The sequence below is a fragment of the Lutjanus erythropterus genome, chromosome 16 (assembly GCF_056507025.1).
Source record: "Lutjanus erythropterus isolate fLutEry1 chromosome 16, fLutEry1.hap2, whole genome shotgun sequence".
NCBI classification, from domain to species: Eukaryota; Metazoa; Chordata; class Actinopteri; order Lutjaniformes; family Lutjanidae; genus Lutjanus; species Lutjanus erythropterus.
The window spans coordinates 27,679,377-27,694,933 of NC_139332.1; the positions used below are offsets into that span (position 1 = coordinate 27,679,377).

Consider the following 15,557-nt stretch of genomic DNA (forward strand, 5'->3'; position numbering starts at 1 on the left):
GTTGCTCCGCTGTGTTTGTGAGGCGACAGATTCATCCATCCACAGCCTGAGAGGTCAAAACCCGGAGCTTTCGGCACAAACTAATCCAGGAGCTCAAGGTGGAGACAAGTCAGTCTTAACCCCAGTCGGACTACATCACAAAGTTCGACCCAAGACTTCTCCAAAGACGCATGAGACACTCACAGGAGTCCAGGTCGGACTGAACCGTGTCGGAGCTGCCCGATCAGAGTTGTGCGTAAAAGCAGCCGGACATGAAGTGAACTAATTATTATTAAACCCCATCCCTCATTTCCATATCTAGCGTGAGTTGGCTGGAGCGCAGCCAATCATCCGGCGGAGGGGCAGCAAGAGTCGTAAAAGCATTATCCTTCCTCCATCACAATTACACTGACATGCGCAATCTGCACACGGGCATCGACAGCAGCCGCCGTTCGCTTATTTCACCGAGCCCGCTCCCGCTGAAGGGTCCCAGTCGCTGCTCGTAGATGAGTCGGCGGAAGGCAGCAGTGAGAGATCAACATGTCCCGGCGCAAGCAAGCCAAGCCGCAGCACCTCAAGTCCGAGGAGGAGGCGACACGGAGCGGACTCCTCTGCAGCAACGGTAGGTGTCCAACCCGGAGGCTTTTAAAGCACTTTTAACTGGGTTTACTTCAGCTGCTGTTACTGTATGGTCAGAAGAACAACTGTAGTTTAACAACAAGCTACATTTAAATAGGTTTTATCGCAAAGAGCACGTCTAACTACAGAAGTATAGAACAATTAACAATGATGGAGGCAAAAAAAACCAAAAAAAAAACATTAAAAAGTGTTGTTAGGAGAAACAGCAACAGCTATCGTTTGAGAGCAGCTCTGTTTCAAAGGTTTCGTTGCAAACAACATGTACAAGGTCAGAAATATGACAAAACAGATAATAATGTCTGAAAAAATATGTTTTTAAACAAGTGGATCAACTCTACCTAATTTAATTGACGACTGAGTGATTCAGGCTGGTTTACTGTCCTGTTTCTGCCTGCCTCACTTTTTTTTTTTAACGATAGAGTTTTAAGGTCTGATAAATGAAACCTTGTTAATCTAAAAAGTCTAAAACAGTCACGAAAGGGGGATTTAATGCTGCATATATTAAATGTACTTTAAAGTTTTATTGTAAAAAAGAAGGATTTTTTTTTGCTGAACGCTGTTGACACGTTGCGGAATACAAACAGTTGGTTTCAGACAACGCAAAACGATTAAACACCTCATGAATGAAACTATTTTCTGGTTTAATTTCGTTTATATTTAACGGTTTGGTTGAACCAAGGCCTGTTGTGAGCTCCGGCACAGAATAAACCCATGGAAACAGTTACCAGGCGATGTATTTTAGGTTAAAGGGTTGTTTCTGGAGACTATTTTTGACTTTATTCAGTGTTTTGGCTCGAGGCCTTCCTGTCAACTGTTAAAACTTGAGGGAAAAAAAAACACAATTAAATGATTTGATTTGATTTACATCGTAAATAAAGCAGGAGAAAATAAAATGACTCGAAAATGTGACCTTGTATGATCATAAGAGTGTATTTACATGTGGAAATTAAGCTGTATTTTACTGGTATACTTAATTAACAACACCATAGTTTAAGTAATAATTATTTCATAATAATATCCTAAATAAAAGAGTTGAGATTAAATGGATCTCAGCATCTTTATATTTTTAGATTATATGTCCAGATTATGAAATACTTCATGTTAAACTGAGTTTATTTACATTCATGCTCACAGTTGACAATTGAATAAAAGCAGAATTAAAATCCTTTAATTCAGTTGTTAATCATGAATATAAATAAACTCAACATCCAGCATTTCTTAATCGAAACGTATAAACGTTTTGCCTGGAGTGTATAAAACAATTATCAAAAAAATATCAGCTATGTACACATTATTTGTAACCAGATCTCTCTTCTTCTTCATCATCATCATCATCATCATCATATTCCCGGCCTGCGTTATGATACACCAGAAGCCTAACACAGTTTCTAATATTTTAATATTTAATTAAACAATTTAATTTTCTCATAATGTAGCTTACATGTAGGGAAGCCTGGGTGTCATTTGAACCTTTTAATCAACACTAACAGCTGAGCTCTAACTCACATCAGCACCAACATTTTTAAAACCATAAATTAACCTTTAAACTATTGGATATGTGTTTATCCAAAACTGACTGAATTTTAAATAGAATTTGGCCTGCGCTCTCTAAATCTGAAACTCTTGGGTTTACATGCGACCAAACTGTAACTGAGAGTTCATAAATCTTAAATGAATCTAAATGAAACTGATTTAATATGATTCATTTTCCATGTGTATTTATTTTCATCACTATTGACTTTCATTATTTGTTGCACCAAAAGCAAAAGGCCTGCAGAAGCCCGAGTCAGCTTCACGCGTTAAATCATTGTAATCACAGATCTTGTTTTCTGTAATTCAGTGAAATTAAAAAAAACAACAACAACGTCACTTTATGATTATTTGTGTCTGTGAAGAGGTGTCGAGTGTGGCAGAGGCCCCTGCAGCCAGGCGGGGGGCTCGGCCACTCTGAGCTGGGCTTTGATTGAGCCTGCTGACTTAACCTTTGTCAGCCTCACCCTGCGAGGGGCAAGTGCTCCGTGTCTGGATCATAATACAATTAGTACATCTGAACCATCGACCCCTGCGGCCCAGAGGTCACACAGAGAGGCAAAGAGGCATGAACGCCGGCCTGAGAGTCTGTTTGCTTTTCAGCTGGAGCTTCATCGCCAAACTACACAGCGAGAAACAGACATAAATCTGTTCTCTGCTCCTGACAATATGGATTGAGTGAGAGTGACATTTTAAAATAAATTTCTATCAGCGGTTATTATATCTGGAAATATATCCAGAGCTTTAAATCACAGCTGATGTCTTCTTTGTTGTTTCTGGAAGCAAATCTTACAAAGTGCAGACAAAGTCGTGAGCTGAAACAGTCAAAGTGTTTTCGCGCCTGTGTTTGCTGAATCGCCTTGGTGATCTTCAGACCACCCACTTGGAGAAACCAGCGACTGATTATTTACTGACGAGTTTGACTTTTTAAAATAGATTTTAACTCACTCAATTGTGGCTATACTCTTCTTTTCTAAGCTGAAAAAAAGTCTAAATCAGTTTTTTTAAATCTCAGGTGTGAGACAACATGTAAGTGAAGCCTGTAAATGTATTAACAAACGTATTACTGATTAATACAGAGGTTGTATTGTGTGTTTACATGAGGATTTGTTGAGTGTAATTGTAAATACACCAGACGTCTGTTTAGCTTGAGCACACTGGGACTCATTCTTTCAGGTGGTGAAACATAGTGATAATTGGAGTGTATTGACTGCAAACACAAACACACACATGCACACACAACTATGTGCACATATACACACACACACACACTCATGTTAAATTCAGCACAAACACGCACGTTTAATTTGCTTTAGTCCACATTTAGAGAGGTGGAGCAGATGTCGGCTACACACGCACCCTTTGTTTTTTTTTGCTTTTCTTATATTTATTTGTGATTATGTGGCAGAAAGAAAAAATATTTTTCATAAAATAAGTAAAGCATTGTCACATTACAATAAGACAAAATATCTGAAAAAATATTACATGAGAAGACTCTAATCATGACAACCATCTTTTTACTTTTGGTCCTTTTTAAATTGTTATTCTTAAATTGGTGTAGGGAAGCCCGAGTGTGTGTAACAATAATTTACTATTGATTTCCCCAAATCTTTCCATCTGGTGTTGCTGTCTGTTTCCTAATGGGGCAAAGCCTGAACAGATGTAATTCTGAAGAGTAAAATCTCCTCTCAAAGAACGTCACACTTATCAGCTGCTGAAAGAGGAAATTATGATGTCAAAATCACTGAAGGAAAAAGGAGTTTTACTGTGAGATATGTGATAAACGTTGTGCACAGGCTTGTTTTATAGATGTAACCAAATGTAAAACAGAGGACTGACATTAAAAGTTAAGCATAGGAGCAACAAATCCATATGTTAGTCTAGGTTTTATTCACATCAGGATATTCTGAGTCTTTTACTGGGCTCCTATACTTTTATTTTTCTGTAAATTTAGAGCTTTATCACATGTAAAAGTGGCAAACTTTCCACATATCAGAAACAACATTATTCTGTCTATTGAAGCTTTGATAAAATAAAAGTCTAAAGCAGTGGATTGTTAGAAGTCCACTTAAGAATAAGAACAATTAATCTGTAAGTTATATCTTATCCACATCAGCATATTCAGGCTCATTTTCTCACCTTATATTTTCCTGTAAATTTAAAGCTTGATTACATGTAAAAGTGGAAAACTTTTAGGTCATTTAGGTATTTAATATAATAGAACAGAATGCTGTCTATTGAAGCTGTGATATTAGGTGGTCTGTCATTATGATTAACCTGGTGTTTTTAATGCAGAATCACAGCTGAATTCTTCTAAAAATGGAAAAAGTCTGAGCACAATCAGTGACACACTAATAATAATGAATTCACGGCACTTTGGAGTATCAGATGGCCGTGATTTACAGCATAAAAGCACACCTCATCAGACGTTTTGCAGTTAAACGAGCTAACTTCACACTCACACATTTTGTTTGAACAAAATGTGGTAAGCAGCTGTGCAATTTTATTTGTATAAAGATGAGACTGAAATGTATGAATGCACACACAAAAAAAATCAATATACTGTATGGCATTTCATTATCTGTCTGAATGCACAATTGAAAGGTCAGATAACTTCATTGAACTTTATTGATTTTTCGGAAAGATTATTAACATCTGAAAACAAGGGGGTGTGAGTTTAAAACCGTTGTTATTAGAGGGCCTGTTGAATTTAAATATTGAAAATGACAAGTGACAAGTCACAAAATAATAATTTCTACAGCTGCACTGCTACTCTCAACAGCTTTTAACATTTAAATAGTTAGGAAAACTTAAGCTTTTCTATAGTCTATAGACATCTAGTCTATATTGTGATATGAGACTAGATGTCGTCTTACATTTTGTCATATCGTGATACAGCATAAGTGTCGTCTCCTCTTGGTTTTTAAAGGCCGCATTACAGTAAAGTGACCTAATTTTATGAAGTTACTGGACTGTTCGAGCTGGTCTCTTATTTGCCTTTATCCACTTACTCATTATAGCCACTGATCATCACTTATCAAAAATCTCACTGTGCTAATATTTCCTGAAAGCACCCATGCCTATATCGCCCAGCCATAACTACTATATATTCTGTTGGGTAGTTTAATTAGATCATATTCTGTAAAATCATCATATTTGTGTTATTTGAGAATTTAGAGAAAATGTGTGTATCGATATTTACATCGTATATACAGCCAAAAAATATCGAGATATTATATAAGCCATATCACCTAGAACTAATTTCAGATGTATTCAAAAAAAATAAGTGGGAACTTAACTTGGAACACAGCTTCAGTTTCTTCTTATTAGCTAAATAATTAGAAAATATTACACAATGTTTTACTGTGTAACATATGTGTATGCTCTATTTGTACAGGGCGAAATACAGTAATCTAATATGCTTTATTTCAGACAAAGTGATCTGTTTTCTGGATGAAAAAGTTTACAAAAGCATGAACATCCAAATGTGACAAATATTAGACGTCCCTTACAAGGACCTGTCTGAGGGGTCACCTGACAGGTCATGTGATTACAAAATCCTAAACAAAAGAAAATAAGGCAACAAGAAATACAAGAATCACAGCTATTAGTGCAATAAATAGAGTGGATCCTGTAAGTATAACTCATATGCGCAATAAATTTTGAGCCACCTAAATACACCATAATAAAATCACCAGGTAACATGGTGGTGAAGGAATAAATGTTCATGGGAGCATTATCTAGTGTGCTGATTTTTCTTGTTTTGCAGATGCGTCATTTTAGGAAGTAAAAAACAAAAACTCCTTGTAATTCAGCCTGACATGTTTGTTATCTTTGGACACTTCGGGATCTCTTGTGGAATTTTAAGTTCAGTGGGTTTGAACAATGCTTGTCCACACAACATGAGTTCGGAAGGATGGACTCACTGCTGCGTGTGTGTGAGGATTAACCACACTGTGATAAAGGAAAATGTGTCCCTCTGGTGCACTGTAAAAAAAATCTTACAGGCATTAAGTGGAATCAACTGATCTTTTCTCATTAACTTAACACAAATGTACAAGGTTTAAAAAAAAAAAAAAAAAAAAAAAATCAGTTGAATTAAACTTAAAATTTGTACTATTTATCTTGAGAACACTTGTTTGTAATTCAGTCAGTTTTGGCCAAAGAGTTGTGGGTTCAACTTAATACCTTAAGTTTATTGAACATGTTTTCTCAAGTACAATTGAATTAGTATCATTAATACCTCAAATTGCCTTTTCAAATTCTGTCTACTTACTTTTAAGGCAGCTCAGACACTCACTTTTTTTAAACAAATAGTTTATTTTTACTGTGTAAAATGCCAGGACAATAAATTATCAATTTGGCATTTTATTAATCTGTCTTTTTTATGCTTTCTTTCAACTCTGACAAAAGGATTTTTGGCCATTTGATGTTTTACATTTGTAAAATCTTGTTACGCTCATCAGTGTAACTGAAGAGTTGTTGGTTCAACTTAATTTATTAAGCTTATTAAACATGTTTTCTCTGAAATATTATCAAGTCTATTTCACCAGAAAAGTTTTTTTTTTTTTTTTTGAACCATTACAAAAGTGAAACTTTTCTTCTCAAATCCAGTCAATTTAAATTTTAGGGCAGTGTTTCTACACGGTTTTGACAACAGAATATTTGGCAATTTGATGTTTTAAATTTGTAAAATCTTCCAGTGTTTGTCAGTGTGACTGAAGAGTTTCTGGTTTAACTGAATATCTTAAGTTTGTTGAACATGTTTTCTCAAGTACAACTGAATTAGTGTCAAGTTTATTGAATTGTCTCTTTAAATTTGGTCAACTTAAAATTTTAAGGCAGCCTGGGCACTTATTATTATTGTATCTTATTAAGTTAAATTTGTAAAATCTTGTGATGTTCATCAGCATGACTGAAGAAATGCTGGTTCAACTTTGTATCTTGTCTTATTGAACATGATCTCTCAAGTAACTGAAGTGTTAGGAAGTCTATTTAACCATAAAAGTTTATTTGTTTTTGAATCCTTGCATCAAATGACCTTAACTTGTCTGTTCAAAATCATTCAACCTAAAATTTTAAGGCAGCCTGAATGCCAGCTTTTTAAATTTAAAATTAATTTGTCAAATCTTGTAATGTTCGTCAGTGTGACTGAAGAGTTGTTGGTTCAACTTACACCTTTTTTCTCAAGTACAACTGAATTAATATTAATATATTTGAGCAGAAAAGTTTTTTTTATTCAACTCTCAAGTTGTCTGTTTAAATTCAGTCAGCTAACTTTTTAAAGTTAAAACAAATAGTTGTTTTTTTTAAATGTGAAATACGAGGACAATAAATGATCAGTTTCTTAATGTGTGTCTTGTCATATTTTCTTTCAGGCATCGTGGAGGGCATGGAGAGAGAGGAGACCAGTGGAGGCAGTGAGGAAACACACGTCTGTGACAAATGCTGTGCTGAGTTCTTCACTTGGACTGAACTGAGTGAACATCAGAAAGTTTGCACTGAGGACCCCTTGGTGCTGATAGTGAAGGACAATGATGGGATGCCAGCTCCTGAGGAGTCTCCTATTGGACCGTCTCCAGTTCCTAGTGTTGCGTCCAGCGACTCGTCCGCAGCAGAGTCCACGGACGCTGGTTTTGAGCTGGGAGAGCCGTTGGTGAATGACAATGACAGTCTGGATAATTTAGAGGCGAGCATTGAGCAGGATGAAGCCATGGAGCTTCAGGATAAATACACCACCACCTCCAGCCCTCAGCCTCCAGACTCAGCTGAGTCCACCTCCTCGCAGATGTCGAGCATGCCCAGTACGAACGTGACGCTGGAGATCCTTCACAGCACCAGGGTGGCTGTGGCCCAGTTCTCCCAGGGGATCAACAGCTGTGGTACTGGAGGGAAGGCAGCTTCAGCAGCCATCCCGGTGATCCTGGAGCACCTGCTGGCTCTGCAGCAACAACAGGTCCACCAGCTGCAGCTTATCGAGCAGATCTGCAGCCAGGTCGCCATCATGAACAGACAACCCACCCAGGCAGCGTTAAACCCGGCCTCTAGGTCTCTGTCTCTGGCACCGAACCCTTTCCCCTCTCAAGGCATCATTCCTCCTCCCATCCTGCCGCTGTCAGGAACCATGCCCTCAACCGTCAACGGACAGGCTGCTGTTTCATTGTCCTCTGCGCTTGAGAAGTCACAAAGTCCCCCCTCACAAACTGTATGTGGGCAGCCAACTTTTAGAGATGCAACGTGTACCTCAGCTTCCTCAGAAAATTCAACCCCATCTCTTTCCAGCAGCAGCAGCATCTCCACGTTACTGCCTCCTTACACCGGCTCACACACCAGCAGCATGAGCTGCACTCAGACACTCAGCTCCTCCAGCCCGCTCCCCCTGGGGCCGTCCTCCAGCCTGCCATTTCTACCTCAAAGCCCCCCCAGCAGTGTCATTTTCCCCAATCCCTTGGCTAGCATCGCCGCCACAGCTAACGCACTTGACCCTCTCGCAGCCCTGATGAAGCACAGGAAAGGGAAGCTGCCCAACGTGTCTCTGTTCGAAACGAAGCCCAGCCCTGAGGAGCCCTTCTTCAAGCATAAATGCAGGTTCTGTGCCAAAGTGTTTGGCAGCGACAGTGCTCTGCAGATACACCTGCGCTCACATACAGGAGAGCGGCCCTTCAAATGTAACATCTGTGGCAATCGCTTCTCCACAAAAGGCAACTTAAAGGTGCACTTCCAGAGGCATAAAGAGAAGTATCCTCATGTTCAGATGAACCCCTACCCAGTGCCAGAGTATCTAGACAATGTGCCAACGAGTTCTGGGATTCCCTATGGGATGTCCATCCCTCCAGAAAAACCTGTCTCTTCATGGCTGGATAGCAAACCTGTTGTAGCAGCTCTGCCAGCCACAGTGGGTCTTCCACTTTCCTCCACTATTGCAGGTATCGGAGGCTCAAATGACCCTGTAAGTGTAACCCCATCCGTTAAATCTCCCTACCAGCCAGCTCCTTTTGAATGTGTATCTTTGTCACCTAACCACAGAGGCAGTGAGGCTCATTTCTCTCCTGTTTCAGAGTGTCCACCCACTAACCGTGAGACAGAAGCATCCAATACACTGAAAACAGAGGGGGTACACCTGCCCCAAAACTGCTCTCTGAGACTGAAAACCAGTGCTGTCACAGAAGCGACCAGCAGTGCTATCCCATCACCTGAACTCATCACCTCAGCATCCCCCATCTCCAACTCTCCACCCTTGTCGCTCAACTCAGACGAAACTAAAGTCCCTTCCAGCGGCCCCCAGGACTCTATGCAAACATCGGAAACCTCAAAGCTCCAGCAGCTGGTGGAGAACATCGACAAAAAGATCACAGACCCCAACCAGTGCGTCCTCTGCCACCGTGTCCTCAGCTGTCAGAGTGCGCTTAAGATGCACTACCGCATTCACACTGGGGAGAGGCCCTTCAAATGTAAAGTGTGCGGCAGGGCTTTCACCACCAAAGGCAACCTAAAGGCCCACATTGGCGTCCACAGAGAAAATCCTCCTGTTCAAGTGCAACACTCGTGTCCCATTTGCCAGAAGAAGTTCACAAATGCTGTCGTCCTTCAGCAGCATATCCGCATGCACATGGTCGGACAGATTCCAGACTCGAGCCTGGTGGAGGGGCTGCAAGAGATGGACAGTGATGTTTCTGTCAACGAGAGGAACTTTGACAGCCTCAGCAGCAATAGCAATGACCTTGTTGATGATATTTCAATGGAAGATGATAATGAGGACGAAGAAGAGGAGGTAGAAAATATGGAGGAAGGTGTAAACCCATCTAAGCCCTTGATCTCTGATTCTCCTCCTAAGCCCTCCTCCATCATTTCAAGCATAGCAGCTCTGGAGAACCAAATGAGGATGATTGACTCTACTGTAAGCTTAAACCACTCCTTTGGTATAAAATCCCTCACAAACGGTTTTATTGACAGCAGCCAACTCAACGTTAAATGCTCTTTATCGGAGAAAAGGGTGGAGAATTGCAGCCCAAATGTGTCTGAATCCTCTGGTTCACCTCGTGTATCGGCGTCTCCCGTTCAAAGCGGCTCAGAGGGCATGACGATCAAATCACCTGCAGCGAACAACAGCAGGCCAGAATCCCAAGAGCCTTTGGCAGCCTCAGTGAAGAGAGAGCAATCTGAGTCTCCTACCTCTGCATCAGCAGCTGCGGCGGCCCAAGAGCCGAGAGGGATGCAGGCCAGCAAGCTGTGTGTGAAAGAGGAGACTCCTTATAGTATGTCGTTCCAACTGAGCAGAGAAAGAGGTGCGTTTGTGTTCAGTTAGCCTACTGAAGTTCAATGTGTTGTTCAAATTTACTTGTCAATTTTTGCTTTTGCTCCCTTTTTTTTTTACAAGTTGAAGCAGAATACTTCTTCTGTGCATGCAAAAGGCTTATTTCTCTCAAATTTGTTAAAATGTGTTGGTAAGCACTTCTCCTTTGCCAAGATAATCCATCCAACTGCTGGGTGTGTCATATAGATATGCTGATTAAACAGCATTATTATTGCACAGGTGTGCCTTGGACTGGTCAGAATAAAGGGCTGCTCTAAAATGTGCAGTTTGATTTTGAAAAAAAGAAAACACATTGAACTATGGCTATTTCACACAAGACTACAGATACCAAGTTTTTCCCCAGGAGGGCAAAGTGATGACCTGCCCTACTAACCTAACCCTAACCAATCGCTCCTCAGGCCTAAACCTACTCAACCCATCCAACAACAGCACAAAGCAATAGCCAAATCAGAAGCAGCGTAGGACACGTCAAGATCGTCCCCTCCTGGGAAAAAAAATTGGTATATGCGGCCCTATGTGAAATAGTTCAGTGTCCAATAAATGAACAATGAACAAGATGAAAATGCACATTTTAGAATGACCTTATATGGTGACCAGTCTGAACTATGGCTGTTTTACATTTCCCAGGTGGCTGAAGTCATGGCCCACCCTGCTCTGCCTCTGATTGGTTCGTACTCATTGCCGTCATTGGTTGGGTTTAGTCATGTGGAGTGACTGGTTAGTTTTGGGGTAAAGTATTAAGAGTAAGCCAATGAGAGGCAGTGTAGGGCAGGTTGTGACTTTGCCTTCCTGGGGAAAAAAAAACTTGGTATCTGTAGACCTATAGTTTAGTACATATAGTTTGCCTAATAAATGTCTTTCTTTCAAGATAAAATTTCAGAGTGGCTTTGTATTCTGACCTGTGCAATAATCATGCTGTTTAATCACAACTGGCAGGTGAATGGATTATAGATGATCAAAGGAGAAGTGTTTTTAACAAATTTGTGAAAAGAATTTGAGAGAAATAAATCTTTTGTGTGCACAGAAGAAGTCTCAGATCTTTTACTTAAACTCATGAAAAATAGGAGCAAAAACAAAATTGTTGGATAAATATTTTTGTAGAGAGTATATATTTTTTAAATATGTCTCAATTATGTATTGAAAGTTTGAATAATGTTACATTTTAAGGGAGGAACACTTCATCTCTGTTCTTTCATTACAGCTGCAGGTCAGAACATTCCCAGCCTGGTTACCAGCCCTTCATCTGGCATGATAAAAACCGAGGTGAACGGTCACAATCAACCCAACAACAACCCGTCTGAAGGGCAGCACCCGCCGTTCAGCGTCCACATCCCTCCAGCTTATGCATCAGTCGGCAGCCCAGGAATGACCTCCCTGCTCGGCCCTGCTCCTCCTCGCCGAATGCCTAAGCAGCACAACTGCAACGCCTGTGGGAAGAACTTCTCGTCAGCCAGCGCCCTGCAGATCCATGAGCGCACACACACCGGAGAGAAACCGTTTGTCTGCTCCATCTGCGGCAGAGCTTTCACCACAAAAGGCAATCTGAAGGTGGAGTATGGATGTGTTTTTGTCCTCCACAACTAGAGTTAAAATAACCAACATGAATAATCAATCATTTTTTAATTAAATGCTTTAATAAAAGTGCTTCCACTACACGTGTGGTGTTGTGGTGTATAGTGGGTAAGAGCACACTTCAAGTATTTCAGTGCATGACAATAACAAAACCTCCCTGCAGCTGGAGAAACAAAGCATTTACAGGTTCTCTTGCTTACAGTACGTTGCTCTGTGCCTTTTCAGGGAAAAGTCCAGAACAAAAAGAGAAAGTAAAGTCAGTTTAGAAATTTAAACTGTTGCAAAACCTTCTGTTAAAGACCAGAGCTTTGTCCTTTGATCAAGAAGCATATAAATTCAACATTACATCATATTTATTCTTACAATAAGACATTGAGACTTTAGGGAGTGTAAGAAAAGTAGGCACAGCGGAAATGTCAACATGCAACTTTCAAAGTAAAAGTCTGTACTAAATCTACTCAGGATTGAACAGGAATTTACTGTATAATGCCCTTTTCATAATTCATTATCTGTCCTGTGATGTTTGTTTCTAGGTGTTTTTCCATTGAAAAAAATCCTGAATACTTTTTTCTTTGTTATTGCATGTCTATAATGTGTCTGCTGCTATTTAAAATGATTTTTCTTTAGTTAGCAGAATAGTTGTCTCATTATTTTCTTTATCAATTAACTTTTTTTTGTAAAATGTCAGAAAAAGTATGAAAAATATCCATGACAATTTCCAAAGAAAAAGTAGAAAACCTTCACACTTGAGAAGCAGGAACTAGTAAGTATTTGGAATTTTGTTCAGAAAAATCATTGTTAAATTGTTATTAAAATTGTTGATGATTAATTTTCAGTCGATCAATTAATCAACTATTGAACTAATTGCTTCAGCTCTACATCAGTAAAAAACCCATACCAGTGGAACCATGGTATTACAAGATCTAGAGCTGCAATGATTAATCGATTGATTCATTAGTAGTCAACTATTATATTAATCATCAACTATTGATAAAATCAGTTTGTTTAATTTTTTAATTTAAAAAAACTAAATTATCTGATCTCAGCTTTTTAAATGTGAATCTTTTCTGCCCCTCTTTTCTGCAAAATTAATATGTTTAGGTTGTGAACAAAACAAGACATTTGATGACATCATCAAATTGGGAATTTCACTGTTTTCTGACATTTTATTCAATAATGAAAATAATCAGTGATTGCAGCCCTAGTTAGATCTTGTAAACACAGGCCATGAAATGTCTTTCAAAGTCAAAAATATATCTGAGATACTTTACATTATGTTCAATAATAATAATAATTGATATCAGTATATCAATATATAGAGAATTTGGGAATGCAATTACGGAAAATAAAGCACCAAGTCTTTTATTTTAGGGGGCTTGATGTGTACTTGGACAATCCATGCTGAACAGGTTTACAATTTGAAATAAAGTCCTCCAAATCTAACATTTATATGTCATTTTCAGGTTCACATGGGAACTCACATGTGGAACAACGCACCAGCCAGGAGAGGCCGGCGGCTGTCAGTGGAGAACCCCATGGCCCTGCTGGGCGGAGAGGCCATGAAGTTTGGAGAGATGTTTCAGAAGGACCTGGCAGCTCGAGCCATGAATGTAGACCCTGGATTTTGGAACCGCTACGCGGCAGCTATTGCCAACAGCCTGGCCACAAAGAACAACGAGATCTCAGTAATTCAGAACAGGGGCATCTCTCAGCTTCACCCCCTGACTGCAGGCATGGACAGACTGAGCACTGCAGGAAGTCCAATCACCAGTCGAACCAAGACGGGCATGGACCTGGGAAATAATAGGCATTTTTCTATGCTGATTGATGACAGCAAAGAAATTGGAATCAATTGAAAAAAGCTGAATGGTGACTTGATACTTATGCAATCTATTATGGACATTAAAATATTTGTAAAACACTTGTTTGTTCTTATGTATTATATATAGAATCAAAAAAGAACTTTTTATCAATGGACAGAGAATAGTAGGGTATTCACATTTTGCTATTTTCCTTTGCTGTCATTTGTGAATGTTTTTTTCTATACATAAAATAAGTTGTTAAACTTGTACCTGAGAATCCCTACGGTGCTTGGAGGTATGGTCACTCTGAAGAAGGGAACATATGTTCAAATCAATAATGCAAAGAGTCTGCTATCTCCTCCGGACAGCTGCCCAAAGCTGATAGCTGGTGCAAAGCACAAAACATGCTCATAAATACCCACAATTACGACTTGCAATGAGCTATTGTCGATGTTATGGTGAGAAGTTGTCATTCTTAAGCAGCAGTTGGACCGAATAAAACCTAGAACAAACAGTCTGTATGTTCAATTCACTACCTCTGTCTAAACTGTCTTTGTGTTCTTTCACACATTACTTCATAGAAATTTTATTTTATTCAACTTCATCTCCATTTTACAAACTTTACCTCTCTCTGAACCTCATGCATGCATAGAAGCAAGTAAGGATTTTGTTTCTGCAAACAAACAACTTCAGATACAGACGTGCACTCATAAACAAAATGATTTTGTTAACATATTTCTGTATCTTGTTTATCTTTCATGCTCTTGTTGTAGGTCTGCAGCAAAACTATGTTCCTCTCAAACTGCAGCATATCCCAAAACACTACATTAAAGAGAAACAACAACAACAATAATAATAATTATAATCATCTTCATCACCATTATCATCATCATCATCAGCAGCTAAATGATTCCAAACTATCTGATGCAATGTACATCCTCTAGTTCATGTCCACTGTGAGAGGTTGAATACAAACAGGTAAATTTCAACGACCTCATGATTTATCGAAAGCACGTCAGAAAGAGGAAGTTTAATCAGATTTATGAAGATTGCTTGGAAATGGCTGTTGGTAATTATTTTGGGAGACACACACCAATTAAAAACTCATTATGGTGACTTATCTGGAATATTATCAGGTACTGAAATGATAAATAAACAAAGTAAGACAGTTTTAGACTCGTTGATAAGAAAATTGGTGGCTTTCGGGAGCACAATTAACTATTTTAATGATAAATGACAGCCTCAGTCTCCAGTCTCTACTCAGTGGTTCACTTATTAGCTTTTTTTCATACAGGACAGTTTGTTTCTCATTTCATTTTCAACATGCTTGACTCTCATGCTATTTATCCCATCAATACTCCATACAGTGTTTTACAGTGCAAGCCCATTTCCACCAGTATTATGAAAAACAAAAGATTAGCTGAGTTATTATATTAAGAAACTTAATGAGAAGGTTTACTTATCTCAAAGCAATCACTTAGCATATCAAAATGATGAGAAACTCTCTCAAAGTATTGACTTAGTATGTCAACATAATGAAAAACGTTCACAAAATAATAAATTAGTCCCATTTATCTCAAAATAATGACTTAGCATCTCATAAAAATGAGAATTTTTCTCAAAACAATAAGTTAGGCTCACTTATCTCAATGAAATCATTAATATGTCAAAATAATGAGACACTTTATCAAAATAATTAGAATCTTTCTCAAAATAATTAT

General features: G+C 38.9%; 1 protein-coding gene across 1 annotated transcript; it reads left to right on the plus strand.

Moving 5' to 3' along the window:
* Positions 1–16: 16 nt before the first annotated feature.
* sall3b (spalt-like transcription factor 3b) lies at positions 17–14,350 on the plus strand. Its single transcript, XM_084739098.1, has 4 exons — positions 17–601; positions 7,527–10,433; positions 11,664–12,010; positions 13,498–14,350. The coding sequence occupies exons 1-4, from the start codon at positions 520–522 to the stop codon at positions 13,888–13,890; spliced, it is 3,729 nt and encodes a 1,242-aa protein (XP_084595224.1). The 5' UTR covers positions 17–519; the 3' UTR covers positions 13,891–14,350.
* The last annotated feature ends 1,207 nt before the right edge of the window (positions 14,351–15,557 follow it).

Excerpts from the sequence above, each read along its gene's own strand:
- sall3b (XM_084739098.1), top strand. The coding sequence starts at position 520 with ATGTCCCGGCGCAAGCAAGCCAAGCCGCAGCACCTCAAGTCCGAGGAG. Across the intron at positions 602-7,526 it reads CGGACTCCTCTGCAGCAACG|GCATCGTGGAGGGCATGGAG; the intron begins GTAGGTGTCCAA and ends ATTTTCTTTCAG. Across the intron at positions 10,434-11,663 it reads CCAACTGAGCAGAGAAAGAG|CTGCAGGTCAGAACATTCCC; the intron begins GTGCGTTTGTGT and ends CTTTCATTACAG.